Here is a 24,686-nt window from a genome sequence, read left to right as displayed (position 1 = left end):
TGTAAATTTAATTGTCGCTTTATTGAAAAGTTTGTAGAGTTGAAAAGATTTGTCGTTAATACGGAGGGAGTAATTGCAGCTGTACGAAGGCGAAAGAAACAAGGAAGGCGACAGACATGGATACGGGAAGGCTTTGCTACCTAACGGCGACATGTACGTTGGCCACTATTGCAAGGGGTTGAGGCACGGCAAAGGTCTCTACGTGTTCAAAAACGGCGCTCGATATGACGGGGAGTGGAGGCACGGCCTCAAATATGGCCAAGGAACCTTTTGGTACCCTGACGGAACGCGATACGAGGGTACGAAACGACGTACAGAAATAGGAACCGATTCAGACACCAAAACGTCGCGAGGAGAACGTGGGCTGACAGCCCATAAGTATATCTGTACAATTATTTTTGTATCGCACGTCAGGTGTGCCTCAAATTTTCCCTAATAGTAGTAGCGGAACACGATTCTCGAAATAATCCGTTACCGCATGAACTGTCGTTTCGTTATATACCGTATCCTGTGCTTCACTGTACAATTAAATCCTTAAAAAAATTCCTGCGCCAGTAGTAGTCGCACGAATGATTCTCAAATGATAAACAGTTTCAAGTCTCATACCGTAAGTCGACATACTTAATCGACTTCTGTCTTCTGAATTTGCTACATTTTCTAATTTCGATGGTTGCGCGTCATTTATCTATATTCTCACAAAAGGAATGGCACCCATTTTTATTCTTCTAAGAAACACTTGTTGATACCCGTGCGTAGGACCGACCACTTTTCTACGAATCGTCTAAATATAATTCTTCATTTCGAGGAACTGATTATACCAGGTGTCCAGAAATTCTGGGACAAGTCGAGGCGCGCATGTTCCTCGCGTCGAAAGACAGCGAGAAGCTCTTCGCTGCGCTACACGAGTCCCATAATTTTCAGACGGCCTGTTTGCAAGAGTGCATAATTCGCATTTCTCGTAGGGGAGTGGAAGCGTGACATGGCGCACGGTTTCGGGGCGTATTATTACATAAACGGTGACGTCTACGAAGGCTCGTGGAAAAGGAATTTTCGGCACGGCATGGGGACTTACCTCTACGCCGGCACGAACACGAAGTTCATGGGAACGTGGATCGTGGATCGTATGCAAGGGCCCGGGCAATTGATTCACCCGCGATATCGATTCCACGGCTTTTGGGAACTGAACTTGGTAAATCACTTTGCGAAACAATTATAAACGACTTGCAATAGTTATTTAACAATTGTGGTTGGGGAGAAGAAGGAATCGACTTGGAACATTCGAAATAATTAATTTGCTCAAATTCGTGCACATACAGGGTGTCCGCGGGAAGACTGAACAGCTGGATATCTCCTAATGTATTGGAGATAAAAAAATATAAAAAATATGGCGTTGCATGGTTCGAGGGGGTTAATTTATTAGTGCAGACGATTTTTTTTTCGATTATTATTTTAAAAGATACGATGGTCAAGTTCGGTTTTTTAAATGGAACTATTTTTTTTTAAGAGGTGAGTTGATAGTGCGTTCCAAGACGAATTTAATAAGCATTAATGTATATACTTGATTTGCACTGGTTTTTGAGATATTGCGCTTGCAAATTTACTGATTTTCACTGGTTTTTCACCGGGGCGGTCTTGCTGGCGTCACGGATGGCCTAGCCTGTTCAAACAAATACCCTCCTGCCAAAGGTCTGGGTTAGGAATTGCAGGCCCAAAGGCTGGACAATTATTTTCCGTCAGAAATGCTACTTACTAATGTTAATATTCCAAAACGTCATTACATTTACTCTATTTCCTCATACAATTTTTTATTTCGCACTTGCTTCTACGCTCAGATGACCAGTTCTTTTGGGAGGGATGGAAATCCGATTGGTCCTAATACAATCTGCTCCCTATAATATAGAAATTTGGTCTAACAACTTTCCCACCTCCCAACCTAACCAATCGAGCTTGCAGCCCTCCCAAAAGAACCGGCCATCCGAGCGTAGAAGCAAGTGCGAAATAAAAGTAACGGTGCGCTTGTTGATACCGCAGATGTGCCTACCTAAGTAGCATTTCTGACGGTAAAAAATTGTCCAGCCTTTGGGCCTGCCATTCCTAACCCAGACCTTTGGCAGGTAGGTATCTGTTTCAGGCAGTGATGCCAGAACCGTGGGTTTTCGCCCACGGGCGCTACCCCCACTCTATGACCAAGCGTACCCCCTCCTAGCGCCTGTACCGCACCACACAAGCATACCCGTGTCTCTCTCCGTGTGCCGTACGCGCTGCCTGACCCGGCGCTCTCCGCCGAGAATTCATTTCACCGAGGTTCAAAACCCGATGCGAAGGATTCTACTTTTTTCATTAATTATTCTCTAATTTCTCTTTCTACATTCTCAGTAGAATAAAAACTTGAAAACTATTAATTTACAAAGCATTTTCGCAGCTGGCTAATGTACCTACGATGTTGGTCTTCAGCCCTTTGTACACATAAACAGAAATAATTCCTTGAAATGCCACTTACAAAACAAGCTTCTTTCTAGGATGGAATCTTTCAAATTCACCTCACAATGAACAGTTAAAAGAATCGGTGATTTCCGTCTCAGGTAAGCGAGTCGCCCGCTCCGCTATTACGGTCGGCTTACCACTCGCACCCCGGATTACTGTAATGAGGTTTGAAAACAATATCGACAGGTCTCGTACCAGTCTCAATAATATCAATTATACCTATAGTGCCTCTACGAGCTATAGTGACTTAGGTGTGAGGTCACTCAGCGGGGTCTTAACCGATACTACTACCTCTTGCAGGACTGCATTTAGGGCAGACCAGGACAAAACTGGGGTCCTAGAGGGTAAAGTCTCCAACATTACTTCAAGACATGCAGTGATTTTAATTTAAAATAAGTTGTTAATATAAAATAATTTATATTACAACTGTTCTAATGCAGTACATATACCTTACTACAATGGATTTTTATTTAATATATGCTGGCAACGAGATCAACTTTAATTGCCAGTAGCAAAGCTTAATTGATGTCTTTTAATATTGATAATCAATTTCTTCAATTTCTTTTTTATTTTATTAAAATCGAAATTATATTACTTAATCTTGAGGGCCCCGGTTTTGTCCTGGTCATCCCTAAGCACAGTCCTGCAAGAGGTAGTAGGAGGCCACCATACCCAGCAGGATATCGGTTAAGACCCCGCTGAGAGGCCTCACACCTAAGTCACTATAGCTTGTAGACGCACTATACAGAAGAGTTTTACTAACCCGTTCTTGGTCAATGTCACTCTTTTCGTGTTAATCAGGTTCATACATACACTCTTCCTCGGATTATTGAAATGCTTTTGGCCCCGGATTATCCGGAAAGACCTACCCACACCACAGTTTTGTTTCCTCGCTGGAAGCGAGGACTTGCGGACCCGGGTAGGCCACCCGTTGACTGCTGAAAGCAATAAAACCGTTGGGCCAGGTAAAATACCCAGTGCAGAAAAAAATAAACCGAATTGCTTCGTGTTTGGACTTATTGTCGTCGACATAAACTCACCAATCCATGGGCAATACTCTGATCAAGCGGTAATGAAAAATATGAAAATTTTCATATATTCTGTACTGGATAACTCAGGTCGCTGTCGATTGTTACGTACGTGGAATTTTTCCTATACGCCGCTCTCAACCGTTTTTCGAGCTCGCGTCTGCGAAGGGAAAACGCCCTAAAATCCTTTAGTTTATCATACACCACTAATGGGGGAGTCATGCTCTCGACCATCTGGATCACGACCATGGGAACGGGAGTGACACGACGACGACCCCTGAAGTATTTCCTTATATGGAGATTTCTAACGCATCCCCACTCATTTTTGGGACTATATAAACCCTTTGGTTTCTACCCTCTTTGGTTCAACGTAGTACAGTCACGTGTAGAGTAACGTCGTGTCACGCTCGTACAGAGTTGGTTAAATTTAGTAAGAACGAGCTAAAGTCTCGTCAGAATCATAGTTAACCTCATAGAATCCGCGAGTTCGGTTTATATTATATTTGGCACTTTGAAATAGCCACTCGTACGCCCCGCATCGCCAGTGCGTCAACACCGTGGAAATTAGTGGTAACTTACACGCTTTTACTATACTATTTAATCGCGACACTTACATTTGTGCAATAATTAGTTATTGAATACACGAATGGTGTTCACGTCTAAATCGAGTAGATTCGTTAAACCCATCTTTTACCCAGCAATCCTTATAATATTAGTAGCACTCACCCACTGATACAGCTTTACCGCTCGAGTTGTATCAAACATAAATTAAGAGTTACGAGGCATTACTACCATTTCCCGCAACTTCCTGATCTAGCATCACGTTCGTTCGCAACCTTTCATCCAAAACAAGGAATCTTTACCAACCCAGTGGCTCCCCGATTTTGCATCGGGTTAGTCCACGAAGCCTCCCCCTTCCTACGGCTCCCTGGTTTCGCATCAGGTTCGTCCGTATCCTACAGTTCCCTGATTTCGCATCAGGTTCGTCTGTAAATCTACCAACTTCCGAAGAGCTCCCTGGTTTCGCACGAGGTTCGTCTGTGAATAATCCAACCTCCTAACAGCTCCTCGACTTCGCGTCGAGTTTGTCTGTGAACTTCATCCTAGTGACTCCCCGATTTCGCATCAGGTTCGTTCACGACGTTTCACCCTCCTACGGCTCCCTGATTTCGCATCAGGTTCGTCCGTGCTTGACTCCATTCCTAGAGGCTCCCTGATTTCGCATCAGGTTGATCCTCGCCATCAATAATCCTAGCGGCTCCCTGATTTCGCATCAGGTTCGACCGCGCACCTAACTAACAAACTCATAAACCGTATTCCTTGGGAAATACCCCTCTCGCCGGCCTCTCGCGTTGCCGCAGCCCCGGCTCGTAAAGGCGGGATCTCCTACCCGCGATTGGTCGCAGTGACTGGTCGCATTATACTCGTGCAATGGGAAAGCATGTATCTGTTCTCCTACAAGCGACTGCGATCGTCGGGTTTACGCCAGACGTAGGAGCCTGATGCGAGTCTGTTTGAGTACCAGCCTAGGCTACTCGAGAGACAACACAATGCGATGAGGGTCTGTTTCCCATTATACCTAGTCGCAGGCTGGGCACCAGTGATGCCAGAACGGTGGGTTTTGTCCCACGGCCGCTACCACCACTCCACGACCAAGCGTACCCTCACCTAGCGTCCGTACCGCACCACATAAGCATACCCGTCCCTCCATCCGTGTGCCGTACGCGCTATGCTATGCTTGTGTGGTGCGGTACGGACGCTAGGAGGGGGTACGCTTGGTCGTGGAGTGGTGGTAGCGGCCGTGGGACAAAACCCACCGTTCTGGCATCACTGCTGGGCACTGCGACCACCGGTCGCTAGACTGCTCCCGGAGGGAGTCTACCGACCAGTCGCACTGCGACTCATTGCCACAGTGTGACAGAATCCCAAGAAATAAGGAAAGAAGTCAGAATTCAAAAGATATGGGAGTATGTATTTTTATGTTACCTGTAGACTACTAATACGAGCACCTAAAAGCGGTAAAAATATCATGACGTCTAGTTTTGATCTGTGTGCAAACAAAAGCGCGCGCTGACGTATTCAGATGTGAGAGAAGGTGGGCCATTGGGAGGATAGAATATTTTTAGTCTTCTTTCTGGGTTTTTACTTTTTTTAGAAGCACATATCAGTAATTTACAAGAAATATTCGGGTCAGGCATGAATAACAGCGACGCTGAGCCTCGCCCATTCTGTACTTTGCATTTCTAACTCCACTGCATTGTATCAAATATTATAAAAGAATAAACACGATTTATTATTATTATTATCATAAATATATAAAAATACATAATCCTCCCCCAACTTTTGAATTCTGATTCGTTTCCTTGTTTCTTGGGATTCTGCCCCACTGTGGCAATGGACTTGGTCGCAGGTAGGAGTGTGTGGATCGTCCCGAGGCTCGGGTCCCTGGCCCTGGGGAGGGATCGGCGGGGTCGCGATACTTTCGTAAGTTTCCGGCCCGTCCCGAGCCCGAAAAGTCGGCTACCCGCACACCCCTGGTCGCAGGCAAGGAGATTCAGCCTAGGCCCAGTCGCTGGGTCCAATTGCGGGTAGGAGATCCTACCTTAACACGATCGAAGATCACCCGCTGGTGCGCTATGCCACTCACCCCCGATTTACGTGGCTCAGTCTCCTGGTCAGATGGTTCGGGCGAGGGCCCTGCCAAAGATGAATCTATTTAGTGCTAACTACTGCCTCCGATCATGGAGAATTTCCCGGTCCCGAATAATTCTCCATAATCCGAGGAACATTGTATCTGCTTATTTGCCCGTCGATTATTTAAGAAAATTGTGCCTCTGCTCGATGGAAACCACGAGTAGGTGGTGTGTCGATCGTAATAGCGGAGCCGGCGGCTCGCTTACCTGAAACGGAAATCACCGGTTTTTTTAACTGTTCATTGTGAGGTGAATTGTAAAGAGTCTGAGGTGGTATGAGGTGAAATAATATCGACTCCGACTTACCAAGCACTCAATTTATTTTTTAATCAAAGAAAAATGACAACGTTACTGGATGATTCGCGTGTAGACGTCATGGTGTTCACGCAGGAACTGTCTAGATCCAACTGGCTCTCTTCACCGACCGTACCCTTGACCAGGGGTAGAAAAGGTGAAGGAAGCAAATAGAAAAAGAGAAAGACAGAAAACTGAAGAAAAACTGAGATGAAGATAAAAGAGAAAGCTACTCGAGAAGCGACTTCACTCGGCTCGCGCGGACCTGGTCGCCACATGTTCTCAACGAACACCAGGCCCAGACGAAAGCCTCGGGAAACGAATTGAACAAAGAATAGGAAGGAAGTTGTAAATAGCAAGGGAACTTAGAAAAGTGAAAGTTAGAAACGTAGGGAAAGAAAAGTACCGAAGAGAAAGAACGTGGTCACCAAGACGTAACTGCTACAAGTCCATTCTAGAAAGAAGCTTAAAGGAATAGAAGGATAGGTTCTGTTCCCGAATTGAAACACACAATAACGTTCAACGTGAGTCTTTTATTCGGTGACTTATATCTGCTCAAACGTTAAGACTTGTTGAGGTCAGGATGAAGACTCCCGTCTGCCGGACGCACAATTTTCCGGCAAGACGCGCGCGGGTAGAAAACTCCTCCTAATTGGTTGACCCGTTGCCGATGTCAACCAATCGGTATCGTTCGGACCCCTAAATCGCGCCACCTATTTCGCGCGTCTACGGCGCGCTTCCACCATAGCGGGGGTGAAATTTGGCGGGAGAAATACTTCTGGTAACGCAGCAGGATTTCCCCAGACCCCGAGGTGCGTGACGTGGCCGGTCGCAGGCCGCCGGCCCCGCACCGTGGGCCCTACAGAAACTCAAGGTTTACGATACCCGCAATAACTATTCAGGCCGTAAACGAAAGTCTCTAAGAAAACATGCTTTGTTCAAATCACGAAAAGAACGGAAAGCGGCTTACTCAAAAATAGTTTTGCTGGCGCGCGTGTCATAAACCATGCCGACCATCTGTACGCCAAATGTTCATATTTTGCCGTACCGATGACCGCTACAAGCTTATTTTGTGAGTAGCATTTCAAAGATTTATTTCTGTTTATGTATAAAAAAGGCAGAAGAGCAACATCGTACATTAGCCATCTGCGAAAATGCTTTGTAAATTAACAGTTTTCAAGTTTTTATTCTACTGAGAATATAGAAAGAGAAATTAGAGAATAATTAATGAAAAAAATAGAATTCTTCGCATCGGGTTTTGAACCTCGGTGAAATGAATTCTCGGCGGAGAGCGCCGGCCAGGCAGCGCGTACGGCGCACGGATAGCGGGACGAGTATGCTTGCGTGGTGCGGTACAGGCGCTAGGAGGGGGTACGCTTGGTCATAGAGTGGGGGTAGCGCCCGTGGGCGAAAACCCACGGTTCTGGCATCACTGGTTTCAGCTGGCAAGGCCACCCGTGACGCCAGCAAGACCGTCCCCGGTCCTTGCTATTTCAGCGGGTTTTCTTGCAGTGAAAATCAGTAAATTTGCAAGCGCAATATCTCAAAAACCAGTGGAAATCAAGTGTACACATTAATGCTTATTGAATTTGCCTTGGAACGCACTATCAACTCATCTCTTCAAAAAAAATAGTTCCATTTAAAAAACCAAACTTGTCCATCGTATCTTTTAAAATAATAATCGAAAAATAAATCGTCTGCGCTAATAAATTGGCGCCCTCGAACCATGCAACGCCGTATTTTTTATTTTTTTTATCTCCTGTACAGGAGATATCCAGCTGTTCAGTCTTCCCGCAGATACCCTGTATATACTTACAAGGAACACTATTCAATTGATGATGAAATCGCCCAAATTGTTTTATATAGATCGAAAGAATATGTCACAAAGGTCACAAAAATGTAAATTAAAGATGCTCCCAAAAGCTGGTCTGACCTTGAAAAATCAACGCAAGTGGAACGGGAAAGAAGAAAAGTGAGGGAAAGGGAATGACAAAACCGTCTTTTCAAAATGATATTAATTAATGATAGATAACAATTAGAAAAAAATAATGATAATAAATTATAATACTAATGATGTCGCGCAGTATATGTGTGATCTATAGATCAGCCTTTACAGTGACATGTTTAGACCGTCTCGTTGGTGAAGGTATGCAAGAAACAGTGTTCCCTCGTTGCAGTCACTGTGAAAATTATTAATTGGTTCAATCACTTTTTTAAACCTTCTTGTCGACAAGATTATCATAAATGTAATGGTTAATTACCCACTGTTGTGATTTCATTAGTATTATCATTTATTATCATTAATTTTTTTCTAATTGTTATCTATCATTAATCTATTATCATTCATTTATTTTAATGTATTTTCATATAATGTAGATAATTAATTTTGAAAAGACGGTTTTGTCATACTCTTTCCCTCACTTCTCTTCTTTCCCCTGCTCCACTTGTGTTGATTTTTCAAGGCCAGATCAGCTTTTGAGAGCATCTTTAATTTACATTTTTCTGATTTTTGTGACCAATTGAATAGTGTTCCATGTTAGTTTTTTTTTATTCATTTCTATTTGTAAGTAATATACCTAAAGTTGCAATGTATATATTATTTACTAATTGGTAAAGATAAGTGGAATCCATGCTTACTTACATTTACGATGTACTCGAACCCAACAATATCTGAAACGTTAAGAAATAGGCGAGGAAGTGTTTCACACGACTCACACGTCGATTCTTTCTTCGATCCTGCTATAATGGATCATACTCTGTATAATTAGTATGTATCTGCATATAATCATAGCCTTATGGACGCGGATGCTTCACGTTTGAAAATACTTGTATGCAACACGGGCACTATATACACGTGGCAGATGTTGAGTACGACGCGACCCAAGAAGAATCTGTTGAGGTGAGAATTGCATTGTAATACAAAATCATAAACTACCATTCATTATTATTATCGTCATCATCGCTGTCATTGGCACCCTCTGTTATTTAAGTCAACCTGTAGGAGTCGGAAAAAGAGAGCCACGGCGCCGGGAATCGAACCCGAGTCGTCCGCGTGCTGATCAGTCGCGTTTGCCACCACGGCTTTTTTTATAAGCGTTTTATTCAGGTACAAGGTTGCAATATCACAATGTACTAAGGTAGTGAATAATCTACGATAGCTGTCGTAGGGAGATTTTACAAAGAGATTGCCTGATCGCAGAGGCGATGCTCGCATATCTATAAAACTAACTTTGGTGATGGTTTCTTATGTTGTATTGACAGTTTTCTTGGATTATTTATTTGGTAAGCGATTAACCCATCTTAGTCTAATATAAGAGATTTCGTCCGGGAATGAAAGCTTTTCAGCTTTGCAGAAACGGCGCGGGGTAGTACTTTGGTCCTCGTGAGGCTGGGAGAAACGTGGTTAACGCGCATTCACTCTCATATTTCAAGGTTCCCTTCTTAATTAAGCGCACATGCACCCAATAGGTTTCCAAAATTCGAACAAATTTTCAACTGATTTCGACAGTAAAACGTTGTTCCAAAATAATTATTCTGCGCTTTCAAATATTGTTTTGCACAAGGATTTATTTTTTTCTGCAATTGTACTATATTTACAGTTGCATGAAAAAGAATGTTCAAATCGCTTTCCTCGTCAACGCAGGCTCCTATAAAAGAAACATTGTCTTACATTTTCGATTTGTTTTTGTAATATAAAATCGCTTTATTTGTGGTTGGATTACTCATTATGAGACACCCCGTATAGAAAATGTGGGATGCGGGGAATACAGTGAAAATTAGAACTATAGCTGTGGACCCGTTTTCTTGGGTACCCGTGAGATACCCGGGAAGAGGAAAATTCCCGGGTAGGCGCTACCCGGGTTAACTACCCGAGATGCTCGAGATATCCGAGAACTTATAGTGCCTCTCCGAGCTACAGTGACTCGCATTAATATTCGGACACTTTTTAAAATCGCATAACTTTTTTAGAATTGGTCCAAACGACTTGAGTTTTTTTTTAGAAGCTAGAAGGATTAGTTTGCTCACTGACGCGTTTCGTCATTTTGAAAAAAATGTATTTGGTTGGAAAAGCGAAAAGACTAGTAAAGGTCGATTTTTAAACTTTTTTTTGTGAGCTTGTAATGAAAATTAAAAAAAAAACCGTTTGTAGATTGCAGTAAGTTGTATACGTGCCTAAAATTTCATCAAAATCGGTTAATCGCTGATTTCGGGAATTTTCGCGATTCTCGACCTTATTCTGCGATCTTTAAACGTTTGTAGCTCGAAGCAACGTTAACCGATTTTCATGAAATTTTAGGCAACTTACTGCAATCTACAAACGGTTTTTTCCTTAATTTTCATTACAAGCACACAAAAAAAGGTTTAAAAATCGACCTTTCTTATTTTTTTCACTATTCCGACCAAATACATTTTTTTTCAAAGCGACCAAATACATCATTTAGCAAACTAATCCTAGCTTTTAAAAAAAACTCAATTCGTTTGGACCAATTCTAAAAAAGTTATGAAATTTTTAAAAAGTGTCCGAATATTAATGCGAGTCACTGTAAGTCGCTATAGCTCGGAGAGGCACTATAGAGAGACAGAGTGATTCTGAAGCGACGCCTGTCAGAGAGATGCCTCCTGACACCCCGTGGCGAGGTCAACCCTCCGTGGTGGCGTACCGAATTTTATGGAATTTGTATTCCCTATGTAAAAGTAGTCCGATTTACATGAAATTTAGTATAATTTTAATCAGGACAACGCCAGAAATCCATTGGTGCTACTTTCATATCGACACGATGAAAAATAAAGGACTTCTTAATGTACCTTACAGCTGTTACTTTTTGACCCGTCGGGTACCCGGCTACCCGAAACAACTTCAAGCAATTGAATTTTTATTGTCCGTGGTATTGTTCGATGTTAGCCAAAAATGATCGAACCATACCACATTCAATGGCTTAAAGTTGTTCCGGGTAGCCGGGTACCCGACGGGTCAAAAAGTAACACTACTGTAATAAATATTTCACCCCCTACTGCGAGGCGCCGACCTCGAATCGCTGCGGTCGACCGAGGATTCATACCAAATATACATAATGTATAAATATATGTATGTATATTAAAAAAAAAATTCTGGTTTGTGTGGTCTACACGGGCGTAGGTGTTCTTGCGTCACAACGTCTATGGGCGGTGAGACTGGTCAGAGAAATGATAGACTGTGTGGGTTTGTTAAAATCGATTTATTTGTTATTATCATGGAAAAGTTCGGCGCGACGGCGGTCAACAAACGATTGAGTAATGTGGGCGATGGTACGCGAAGTACAAATAGGGGAAACTCGGACAAAACCGGGTACCTGCGTCAAACCGGGACGTGCTATTATTTTTTTAAACTGCTTTAAATTTTACCGCGTCGTTGCCGTGGCATATTGACGGAATGTGCATCAACAAAAGATGATCGTGTCACAAGCGTGCTTACTAAGATTATAACGTCTTGCGTATTTTTGAAGGCTTTGATCTAATTTTCGATCATTAAGAAACTTCAAACACTTTTGACAGTGTTCAGGTAGATTCTTTTTTATCTGAATTATGTTAATTGTTGCATATTAAAGTGTAAATAATTAAAAGGTTTGTTTTTATTTCGCCATGGTGTTGTTGATAATTCGTAATATTTACAAAATTATATGCTGGGGCAAAACCGCATGGGGTAAAACCGGGTACCCGATTTTGGATAACATGTGCATTAGGCCGTCCCGAAAAAAATGAAAATCATTGTCGCGTTAGGCCTTAGTGCGGGAAAGCTGTGTCTTGGGATCAATAACAACTGTGCAAAATTTCAGCCCTGTGAGTTAATATCTTCTGTTCCGGCAAGAGCCTTGAAATTTCGAAATTCGAGTAAAAAGTATAAAAATGATCTTGCAGCCCTCCTCCCACCCATCTGGCAACAGAGTGAGTCAAAACTTATCGCGTAAATGTGGCTGCTTGTGGAGTTCCTCCTTTCCCCATTCCAACCACCTTGTGGACTAGAAGGCGAAATTTGATAAAAATGTCCTAACCGCGGAAAGATACTCGAAGTCGGGTTTATAGACTTGATGAAGTGGAAACATGAGATTTGTACTCAAAGGCTGGCATATGACTGCGCGACTCAAGGGTGACCCGAATGAAGCCATTCCCTTGCGTCGCCTCCAATTATTTTGCTGGATGCCTCTGTTATGAGCTCCATAAGCTCCACAGCCTGAGTGTGGCAAGGGTGTGTCTCGAAGTCCCAGGATTTGGGGATCTCTTCCTCCTCCAGCATTTTTTCCTGGGAGATGGTTTCAACCGAGTCCAATATACGTGGTAAAGTTAGTGGACATCCGTCCCAATTGATCAAGTCAGTATGATCGGTAGCATCAAAATTCAACGAAGGTGGAGAACATGTTCGGATTTCTACCGACTTTAGTTCCCACGTGCTGACAGCACGATACGCACAGCAAGTTCTCTGATGTCGTCTCTGTCATCAGTTAACATAGCCAAATATATTATATTATATTATATTGTTGCGAGCACCGGGTGTAGGCCCGTGCATGGCCTGCTGGTACTCGCAGATGAAGAGAGAAGGTCGGCTCCCTGGAAGGACGATCGGCATATCGACCAGAGGGACTGTTTTGTACCAAACGCCATAGCGTTCGGACGTAGGGGTTTAGCTTGTACCATTGTAAACCTACAGCTACTACTGAAATATAGTTGTGCAGTGTGTACGCCCGTATATTATTCTCTCTTTAGCGCCGGGGCGGCCAGCGGGGACACCCCGGCGCAACATTATATTATATTATACAATCCTCACGTCACTTAGCCAAGAAATGCAGGTCAATCATTGATAAGATAACTTCAAATAACACATACTTCGCCTTATCAGACAATATCCTTTTGGCCATGGTAACTGATGACAGAGACAACTGTCGATGACAGACATCAGAGTACATGCTGTGCGTAGAGTGGTGGCAGCATGCTCGTAAAGCTCGTAACAGAGCCAACCAGCAAAATAATTGTAGCCGAAGCAAGGGATGGCTTCACTCGGGTCACCCTTGAGTCGCGCAGTCATATGCCAGCCTTTGAGTACAAATCTCATGTTTCCACTTCATCAAGTCTATAAACCCGACTTCGAGTATCCTTTCGCAACTAGGACATTTTTATCAAATTTCGCTTGGAAAGGGATTTTAGGAGGACTGCAAGATCATTTTTTTACTTTTTACTTAAATTTCGAAATTTCAAAGCTCTTGCCGGAACAGAAGATATTAACTCACAGGGCTGAAATTTCGCACAGTTGTTATTGATCCCAATACACAACTTTCCTGCACTAAGGCCTAACGCAACAATCATTTTCATTTTTTCGGGACGGCCTAATGTGTATAACAAAGAAATGAACAAGTGGAAGTTATCAAAATTAAAACTCAATCTTAATAAAGGACTACAACTAAAAAGAAAGAAAACTGTTAGACTTTTTGGTAAAATATAGAATGATATATTTATTAACAATAAGTGATGTTGATGGTACAATGGTAAAGTACAACTCTGCTAGCTATAACTGTTTGCGTGATATTATGTCTATGCACCATGGAGGCTCTGTTCAGACTGAACGGAAAAACCGTCGCCTCCGCATCCTTCCCTGAATTAACTGCGTCCCTAGAAACAAGACAAAAGGTCGGGGAAAAACCCCAGGCGTCAAGAGGCCCAACGGTCTCCAACTGCTATCCTGCTTCTACAGGGTCAGCGTTTTATCCTGCAACCCGCGCTCGCGCGAACTTGTAACATGGCAACAGCGCCTCACGAACGCATTCCACTACACCCATGCACCGGCCCAGCGGAGAGCTGCTAACGACCGCTGGACAGCAGTGATGCCCGAGCTCCGAACACTTTAGGATGGTTTTTTCAAATTAACGTCGCAAAGAGCTATTGGGAATTTCCAGCCCCAGGTAATCGAGCCGCGCGCTCCGCTTTTATGATCAATTTACCACTCGCACCCCAGATTACTGTAATGAGGTTCGAAAATAATGTCGACTGATCTTGTACCCGTCTCAATTTAAAAAATTTTACCTACGACAGGGTTGACCGCGGCGCTATACCCTTGTACGGAGAGATTTTTCGCCACCTGCGTGTAAAAGCCTCAATAATGGCGCATAGTTCCAAAAAATGACACTAACGGGAGCCGGTATAGGCGTGGCGTTGACTAGCTAAAACATTCAGACACAAAAATCTAGAAAAAAAATTCAAACACCGCTACAATCAAAGACACGTCCCATTAGTGGTAACTAAACCCATTAGAGGTATTAAATACAGTATGAGATAAACAGTTTGCAAAAGCTTTTTACAACAATTATGGTTTAAAAAATAAGTAAATGTAAATATGTTAAATTATTCATCAAGAGGGAATAATTTTTTCTCATTTTTCGGCGCAAATTGCATTCCAATATCTTTTATATTTCAAAAGTTATGCCAAAAAGGCCCCCACATTTTTCGGCCCGGGCCGGGAAATTCTGAATAGCTCTTTGCGACGTTAATTTGAAAGAGACCATCCAGCGGTCGCTGGCAGCTCTCCGAGCTCCGGGACGATGCATGGTTGGAGTGGAACCAGAAAAAAATTAAAAAATGACATTTCTGAGGAAATAACGACACTTGAAGTTTAAAATCACTTTTTCCCTATATTTTTCGTCCTTTCAACGCCTTTGAACATTACAAATTTTCAATTTTTGTATTTTTTTTTGTATTCCCCCTAGCCAGAAGTATATTCTTCAAAGTAAAAAAAGTTTCAGTCGAATCGGATAATAACTTTTGGAGATACAGGTCCCACCGTTTTGAGAACACTGTTTCGAGAAAAACGCGTTCAAAGTTTTACGTGAGTGCCGAGTAGCCGGGTGTTACCCATGCATTTGCCGCTACTCAAATGCCTATAACTTCGGGAATATTACGAATTTCAACAAATCCTTTTAAACAAGTATTCCTAAAAGTTTGAACATTCGAAAAATGAAATAAAAAAAAATCGACTTTTAGACCGGAACCTCCCCTTAAGGGCCTACCTATCCAATCCTACATTTATATTAAACGTACTGCTTATTCTTGAAAAGTAAAGGTACGTATACACGACGGCACTTTTGTGACTAGATCAAGTGTACAGTATTGTCTCGTTAGCGGCTCGCTGGTCGGGACCGGCGTTGAGCCCGTATCGTGAACGGAGCTCTAATTCCGAGTATTCGTTTCTCGCTTCTTTCGGGCCGAAGGGGGGAGAGAGATAGAACACTGCGTGCGCGGCGAGCGTGCGCGATGGTCGCAAGCGATTACCGTGAGCCGGACCTGCGTCAAGATTTTGCGAAGCGGTTTTCGTGCTCACGGTAAGCGCTTGGGACCATCGCGCACGCAAAGGACGGAGTGTCAGGCGTCCGAAAGACGGAGCGAGTCCAAACATCAACGCGTCGCCTGTCTCGTACCGTTCTCGCTCGCTTTCAGTACCTCACGCTCGCTCTCATTCCATCTCGCTCTTGCCTTCGCCGGACAAGAGTGAGACAGAAGTGGTGGGGATAACGAAAAGTCCGTATCGTGTACACCAAACCGAGCCCATAACGAGACAATACTGTATCTCGGAAACGAAGGTCGAGCGGCGGTAACATGTATAGGGAAAAGTTGTTCAGAATCGTGTCCCCGACAACATATCCAAAAATCATTGAAACCGGTGAGGACGGAAAACTTCTAAATAATTACCGATACTTATAAGTAAGATTACATAATAAGTAAGTACGAAGTTAATTTGGAATTAAAATAACTAACAAACAGACATTTACATCCGAATACGTGCAGGCAACCAAACATTGAAATGAAAAATGAAAAGTCCTTCTAGAAAATACTGTATGTTCCAAAAATCAAATGTTTCAGGAGAGACAAAATATTTCCCTGTCTTTTCATTATTTACGAAATTTAATTTGTTTTGATTGGTAATTATGCTTAAGTATACAATAAGCCAAAGGCGTCACAAAGTTTTCTACTTTTTGCATTAATATAGGCTAATTTTGTGAAAAAAATGTACTTGTAGCAAAAACCCTGTATGTGGCACGTGTTAGTTTTAGAGAAAACTGAATGTACAATTCATTTAAATTTGCAGATTTGCAAGCACTGTAAGTGTTAATAATCGGATCAGCCGTTTTTGAGATTCGGAAATCTCAGGGTTCTTGATAGCGAGTCGTGGCTTAATAGATCCATTCTGTGTCAGCTGCGCATATATACCTATATATACTTAGCGCGAGATACAATACTGTATACGTCAAGTGTCGGCGTGGGGACAGTGTCTTAGACTGGTGCAGCTAGAGCAAGTTGCAGTGTCCTGAGAGCAAAATTTCGTGACGCTCACTTTCCGAACATTAGGGGCTGAGTTGTAACAAGTTGCCACGTTAAAAGTTTTAATATCCTTCTGAAAATTCCTCGCGACTCATATCTTCGTTTTCTGACTTTCACTGTATTCACTCATCCGAAGCTTTACCCAAACTTACTGAAAATATATTAATTTGCAGATTTGTATAGGACACCCTGTAGGATACTCGTGAGCATGCATAAATAAATACAGAATTGAATTTTTAATGCAGGAGACTCCAGCGGATGCGATAGATAAATCATTACCAATGCAACCACTTCCGTTGAAGAAAGGCATTATTCCACTATGGCGAGCACGTTGCATTACCCCTTATAACCCTGATTTATTGCCACCTGAACCAGTACCTCTGCAGGAGGAGGTAATAATCGACACAATTAGGAAACGATTCTTCGATAAAGTTCAAATTATAATTTAATTTCAGAAACCAGAACAGTTTCACGTAAAAACACAATACTTCATTATTTTCTTCGCTGCGAAAAATATGACAAGAAAATATCATAGTTGTAGTGTGCGCATGTTTATATTTGTCTATCAAAAAATATACAAGGTGGTTCAATAGCTGCACCCACCTGAAAAAATATCTTCTCCGTTTTAAATAATAGGGAAGAATACGTTAAATACGAAAGTTGTGTGGCATCGAGTAAAACGTAATTGTATATCTATATAATAGCAATATGTACTATTAGGGGAAAGTCGTACAGTACCTACCGGGCAGCGTACACAGCCTTCCTGATTTCTCTATATTTTTTCTTTCTCGAGAAATAAGAAATTAGATCATACTTCTTGAGAATTCCCGAGAATATTCTCGAGAAATTGAAGAAAATATTACAAAATTTATAGTTTTCGAATAATGTTGATTTATCAGACACAAGACAACTTTAACAAATTGTCCATTCTTGTCCAATTTGCACTAAACTTGTATAAATGAAGAAGCAGATATTAAATATACTTAATTGATTTTTATTTAATACAAAATTTGTGCAAAGCGAAACATTACTTTTTTGTTTCAAAGTAGGTTTTTAATCTATTTCTTTTCTTTTCCTTGTGATAAAATTTGTATCTGTAGTAAAATTTCTTTCGTTTTTAGTGGATGTTGGGTTCATCGTATGTAGCACATGCAAAAGTTATGGTAAATTGGGTGTACTTCTTCCAGTGGACTGAAAAATATGAAATTCCTATGTTAAAGTCCGGAATTTATATTATATTATTATTATTTATATTATTATTATTTTTCTTGGTTTATACTAAATTCCTGGAGGCTATCTGCGATTGCTAACTCTAATTGTTTTCTTAAGGGTAATTCTTCATTTTGAGGATCCGTAAGTTTTTCAGTATTTTCTATTGCTGTTACATTTTCCGAAAAGTCTAGCTACTTAGAATTTGTTTTGCCGTTTTATACATATCTGTCTTGGATATTAAATGAAAAAACAAGTCTTTCGAATCTTTTTGAAGAGATTCTGGATTACATATGCAAAAATTTTGTAGGTATATAATTTGTCTAAATTGTTAAATAAAAATTTAAGAGCACCTTCACCAGTAAATAATGTCGAATCTTCTCTACTGAGATTTTAATAAATGTTACTAATGTTACTAATAAGACTTAATGTAAATTAAGTATCTCGAGACAGACTGTATTTCTCGAGGAATCAGAAATAAACAAATTTTAAAATTTCTCGAGAAATTCTCGAGAAAAAATTCTTGAGAAGGAACACTAAGCGTACAGTACCGGCCAGAGCTAGATCTCGCTTCTAATGTTAGTTAACTCTATCATCGATGGAGACATAAATAAATACTATAGTCCTGAGCAACGTATCCCGGTGACGTTCGTTTTTCTTTAGTACTAGGGTAGATATCCCATTTACTGTCAGTGTCCCTATTACTGCCACTTTATTTATTTAAAACAAAAAAGCGTAAGGTATAAAGAATGTACTATAATAATAAGAAGAACAGTCCCAATTTTATGATAAATTCTTTTGTACACCATTCTTTATACGTTGCGTGTTTATTAAGTAAAATAAATGAAGTGGCAGTAATAGGGACGCTGGCAGTAATTGGGACATTTACCCTACCACAGTTTTAAGACGTTTAACGTTTAGGCTGGTCTTTCTGTACGACAAAAGTTATTTTTCATAGCTGATTTCTTATTTTTCAGGTAATTAAATAATTCTGTCATATTACGTACATTATTTTTAGACAATTAGGTATACATAAATGCCCCGATTTTGCAGTTTGCTTTGTATATTACGCATCAAACCTTAAACTCTTTTTACGTGCTTGTCATGCAATATCGGCCACCTTATAGTCGTACAATACCAGCCAAATTTTTTTAAAAATTTTTCCTATAATTACAGTCTTTAGATTTCTCTTCTTTGATTTTCTGCAGATAAATGTCGGAAATTAAACAGAAAAAAAGGAAAATGGAAGCAGAACAATGTGAATGCGGCTTTGAAAATGCTATTGTAAAACAAAATTAGACTAAACTAAACTAAAGTAAACTTAAACTAGGATTCCAAACCCGAAAATTAAAAAAATTCTGAAACTTTGTGAATGTATAGGGGATTTCCTCCTGATTACAGCGCAATTTTTTTTGCTGCCCAAATTCACTCCAAGCGGGTGGAATTAACCCCTGAAAATTCGGCTATTTTCCGATTTTACTTTGTAACTCGCAATCTGTAAGAAATAGTAAAAAAGTTTCAAGACAAAAGTTACTTCTTTTAATTAGATCTACCATTTGCTGAAAAAAATATTTTACAGTTCACGAGTTATAACAGAAAATCGGAAAATAACCGGATTTTCAGGGGTTAATTACACCCCCTTATAGTGAATTTGGGCAGCAAACAAAAATTGCATTGTAATGAGGACGAAATTCCCTACTTATTCACAAAGTTTCAGAATTTTTCGAATTTCCAGGTTCAGGATGTTCCCTTGTGAGTGCATCATTTATAAAGAATCATTCAACGAAGATTTGGTGCAGCGCATGAAATGCAAGGGTTGGGCTGGCGAGTACTGTACAGACCAAGAAAATATCGATCATTTTAACTGTGATATTTGTAGACGTGCCTAAATAAATATTCTATTGTATTTTTAAATGTTTATACTAACATTATTAATTACTTAGACCTTAAAATCTACTAACTTAGTTGGCCGGTACTGGACGACAATTCTTCGTTCGCTGCGAATTATAAATTTTTTATACCAGCGAATTATTAATCCTTATGATAAAATTTAAGAAAAACGATTTATCCCCTTTTATTAAGGGGTTATGCCTAGTCAGCTTTCGAAAACGAACGCGATTTTCAAGAATTTTTTGTGGATTATCTACTGTATATTTTTTTACAACTATTCACTTATTTTAAAAGTACATATATGCAGCAACTCTCAGTAATTTTTTATAGAAAAACATTAAAAAATGAACGAATAAAAGCCATTCTCGCGAAAGCTGTGTTGATATCGGTGAGCAAGATATTTCGGAAACCACTGTATCGATTGGCCTAAACTTTTGCAGACTTCTTTTATGTACCAAAGACTAGTAGACGAACGAAGGATTTTTTATTTCAACAAAAACTGTATTTTTAATTAACGAAAAACGAACAATTCAGACATCGCAAAAGCGCGGTTTTGCGTCAAACGGCCGCCATTTTGTCAAAAACCAACTTTTTGAAAAAGCCTTCGTTCATCTACTGAATTCAACCATATATTAACAGAATGTTTTTGAATTTTTAATTTTAGCTGATCCGGCTCAGAGAAAACTTGCTCACCCTCACAGCGCCTTTATCAAAACAGTTTCCGCGAGAATGGCTGTTATTCGTTCATTTTTAAATGTTTTTCTATAACAAAATTACGGAGAGTTGCTACATATATGTACTTTTAAAATAAGCGAATAGTTGTAAAAAAATATACAGTAGATAATCCACAAAAATTCCCGAAAATCGCGTTCTTTTTCGAAAGCTGACTAGCCATGACCCCTTAAGCATAATATGTTCTACAAATTATTTTTTTGAAATTTGATTTTTACCAACAGTGGCCAAAGTTATAGTACAAAAACTTGGAGTGGCCGGTACTGTAGGACTGTCCCCTATAGCAACTGAATATTCTATTTACAAAAAAACGAAGTTGACCTTTAAATATTTTCCACCCTCCCGTTCATGATGATATACTTATATGATTTTTCGAAAATCGGCGAAAATGTGCGAGGTGAAGAGAGTTATTGAACTATCCGTTACATGTATTTTTTTGTACAGAGAAATAATTTTTTTCACAAGTTATACGGATTAGCAGTACGAGTAATTATCTAACGTCAAATAGCGTCTGAAATAAATATTGGAAAGCTATCCGATGATATCCGGTTTCCCTGTTTGACAAATATGTCCGGAACGTTCCTGAAAACGGAAGTAGACGAAATGAGCCGTCTAAATTGATTGCTTGTGTTCTAAAGGGAATTTCCGGTCGCCTCCATTTCCAACTCGCGGCGTACATTCACTAATAAAATTACGATATCCGCAATAGTCTCTCTTGTTTCACGTAAAAGCATCCTGACTTTTAGATAATCTAAAAAAAGTTTCAGATAATCTTTTTATCAGACAGGGGCACTAATTTTCTTCATTTTTTAAAGGTGTCCTTAGATTCTCTGGTGGATAGATGTTCAGAAGATTTGACGGAACGAGAGCAATACTTAAAATATCCAGGAGAGTATCGCGGGGAGCATGAGGAATATTATGGAGAAAATGATCATCCCACACCGTCTGCTGAAGCAGCACAGTCTGGGAAATGAAGTACGATAATTTATTTCTCTCAGTCAAGTTAATCTTTCAAGAAGTTTCTTATGCGCCTAACAGGTATCACGGAATCTCAACGGCACAGTGAAGTTTCAACGGTCTACGAATTTCCGCATGGATAATTTATAACAAATGTTCACGTATCTGGTTGTATACTTTTAATAAAATATCTTCAGTCAGGAATAAATTCTTAATTACCATAAAAATCATCTAAACGCTGAAGATTATTTTCTTCGCCATGACGAATGCCTAGATACCACCTTTATGTTTACATCATGTCAATTATACATCTCTGTTCGAGAAACAAAGAGCGACTGGTTAGCGGCTAGACAATAAAGCCAACACAGCAGCCAAGCATTGTGGTGGGAGGAATCCTGCCAGTCACCTTTAACGACAAATTGCGTGTGGTCTGATTGTAATTAATGACATTGGGCCGTATGCATAAAAGCAAGTATAAGCTTTTACTAGTGATTTTTCTAGCAAATACTCAGTTCCGTATGCAATAAAGGATGAAGTATTTATTAGAAATAGTTTTTACTAATTTTTCAGTAAATGCGTTAAATACGTATGCATAACACATAGTACTTACTGTTAACTGCAAGTAAATGCTAGTGTTATCTTAAGTATGCCAGTCGTCTGTCTTAAATTGTTTGCTCAATCGCAATCGTGGCGTTGTTCATGCAAATTCGTGCCCCCCAGGTTCACAAAAGTCGAAGAAACCATACCCGAGAGTACCGTGCCATGTTTAGATTCGAAGAACACCGTGTGAACTACCTGGCGGATACATTTTTAGATATCGTGAACGAAACCAGAGGTGACGGTCTTTCACGGAAAGAGAACATGGAGGTATTTTTTAGATACATAGGTGATCCCGGTTTGCAAGTAGGCATTGGTGAGGATACGGGTATTCATTAGAGTAGGTACAGTCACGGTGTAATAGACAGGTGTTCCGATTCCTGTCCAGAATGTGGGCGATATTCTCAGTCACTACTTATTCTTAAGCAAACGCTTAAGCATGCGGCATCCTCTACTAACCTTGTAGCTAGTAAAGGATGCCGAATGCTTAAGCATTTGGTTAAGAATAAGTAGCGACTAAGAATACCGCCCTGTGTGACTTTTTCGTCCTAGTTCTTCTGTCGGCCGCCAGATTTCGTGGCTGTTGTAAAAAGGTGTAGGGATCTGTGATGCCAGATCGGGGACGGGTTCCCTCGAGAATTTCCCCCACCTCGCGCACACTACGCCGGAGCGGCACGTCCGTGAGCTCGGCGCTTCGGAGTCCAACTCACGGACACGCAGCTCCGGTGTAGTGTGCGCGAGGTGGGGGAAATTCTCGAGAGAACCCGTCCCCGATCTGGCATCACAGGTAGGGATCCGTCGTGGTTACCGACGCTCCACCAGGGGGTCACGCGGCGTGAGACTTCTCGCTTCTGTTCGCTAACCCTCCCGTTAGTATATATACAAGTTCTGTCCCAGTTCCTAACACCTAGCGTGTCTAAGGGGCCCGCGGAGTATCGCCTCTGACGTCAGACCGAAGCGCGTGCATCAAAAACCGATCCGAGATATTTTCTCATTTAATTCCCCTCAGTAGTTCGCGATAGTGACCCATTTGGGTAAGTAGTTCAGTTAAAGAACAACAGTCCCGCGACTAAAAAAAGTGGTGTATACAAATTTTGACCCCTTAACGCATTGGGAGCCTCCCACGCGTTTTAATCAGGGCCAGATGTCGAGCCAACCCCTCCCCCCACACAGGGGGCCAAGCGCGGCATCTCACCTGAAGAGGGAAAGTAAAGAGAATTGCTCGGGTGACCAAAACGTACGCCACAGGTACACTAAAGCATCCAAGCTTGCACCCCATGCAGCTCTCTTGACCGCCTCCACAAATCATTCCTAAAAGAATATAAGCCTAGCCTCAAAATCCAAAATCAAGCCCAATTTAAGCGTTGCACGCAGGAATGTGGCACCTGCCTGCGCCCCCTAGCTCCGCTTGATAAGTAATCTTGGCGCCTCACAAGACAATCCGCCCTCTGGAGACGAAGAATGGGAAGTCCCCCGCAAGACCCGTAAACCCGTAGTCGATAATTCAGATCAGCAAGCTTATCGACGAAGGTAATTAATCGCTTCCAGCCACTATATCAGATGACGACGACGAGTCAATGGTCTGCGACCAAGAGGAGCAGATTACTACTAAACCTGCCGAAACCCCGAAAAGGAAAAATATTAAGCCACCACCAAAATCAATACAATAAACACCAACATTAATGCAATTATCGACATTATCAAAACCCTGAATATCCCGAAATCCTCATTCCTAGTCAGGGAAACTGACAGCGGGGAACACTCCATTTCCACCAGAACACTAATTCCAATTTTTTATATATATATATATATATATATATATATATATATATATACCCCTAAACACCTTAAAATGAAATCCATCATAGTGAAGGGTATCAGAGGTTCCTTCAGCATAGACGATATTAAGCAACAGATCGTTGAATTAGATCTCCCCTCGGTGGAGATCGTGAACATCTCAAAATTCACATACGACCGGAACCAGCCCGAGCACCACTATCTACTACAACTCTTATGTGGGAGCCCTACTGCAGAATTATTCAACATTAAATCAATCACTTACCAGAAAGTAAGGTGGGATCATTTAAAAAAGCCCATTCTATTTCAGTGCAAAAACTTTCAAAGGCTTCGTCACGCCAGCAAAAACTGCCATCTCCCGTACCGCTGTGTGAAATGTGCACCGTTCCACGCTCCCGGAGACTGCAACATAAAAGCGCGAGACGACAGACCTGCACTCAAATGCGCTAATTGTAACCAGGTTGGCCACTCGGCTTCCTATAAGGGCTGCCCATCCTCAAGTACGCCCCCTCAAAAAAGAAAGAGCACATGGCTAAAAAAAAGTCGCACTACCTGGCAAAGAATCGACAACATCTCTTCCGCTGTCAGAGAAAACCTGTCGTTTGCACAGGCCGTCAACACCCGGAAGCATCACCAGCAGCCCGCCCATGATGAAGCCTCAGATGTC

General features: G+C 41.3%; 1 protein-coding gene across 1 annotated transcript; it reads left to right on the top strand.

The window, feature by feature from the left end:
• Positions 1–44: 44 nt before the first annotated feature.
• LOC143373072 (uncharacterized) lies at positions 45–21,889 on the top strand. Its single transcript, XM_076819956.1, has 5 exons — positions 45–299; positions 963–1,189; positions 9,291–9,398; positions 17,083–17,229; positions 21,484–21,889. Exons 1-5 carry the CDS (start codon positions 152–154, stop codon positions 21,640–21,642), a joined length of 789 nt encoding a protein of 262 aa, XP_076676071.1. The 5' UTR covers positions 45–151; the 3' UTR covers positions 21,643–21,889.
• Positions 21,890–24,686: the final 2,797 nt, after the last annotated feature.

Source organism: Andrena cerasifolii, chromosome 1 (assembly GCF_050908995.1).
Source record: "Andrena cerasifolii isolate SP2316 chromosome 1, iyAndCera1_principal, whole genome shotgun sequence".
In the NCBI taxonomy this organism is placed as follows: Eukaryota; Metazoa; Arthropoda; class Insecta; order Hymenoptera; family Andrenidae; genus Andrena; species Andrena cerasifolii.
The sequence above is the reverse complement of the archived record's forward strand: the minus strand, read 5'-3'. Positions and strand labels throughout refer to the sequence as shown.

Coding starts and splice junctions, on each gene's coding strand:
- LOC143373072 (XM_076819956.1), top strand. CDS start 152: ATGTACGTTGGCCACTATTGCAAGGGGTTGAGGCACGGCAAAGGTCTC. Junction 300..962: donor TGACGGAACGCGATACGAGG/GTACGAAACGAC, acceptor CATTTCTCGTAG/GGGAGTGGAAGCGTGACATG. Junction 9,399..17,082: donor CCCAAGAAGAATCTGTTGAG/GTGAGAATTGCA, acceptor TTTTTAATGCAG/GAGACTCCAGCGGATGCGAT.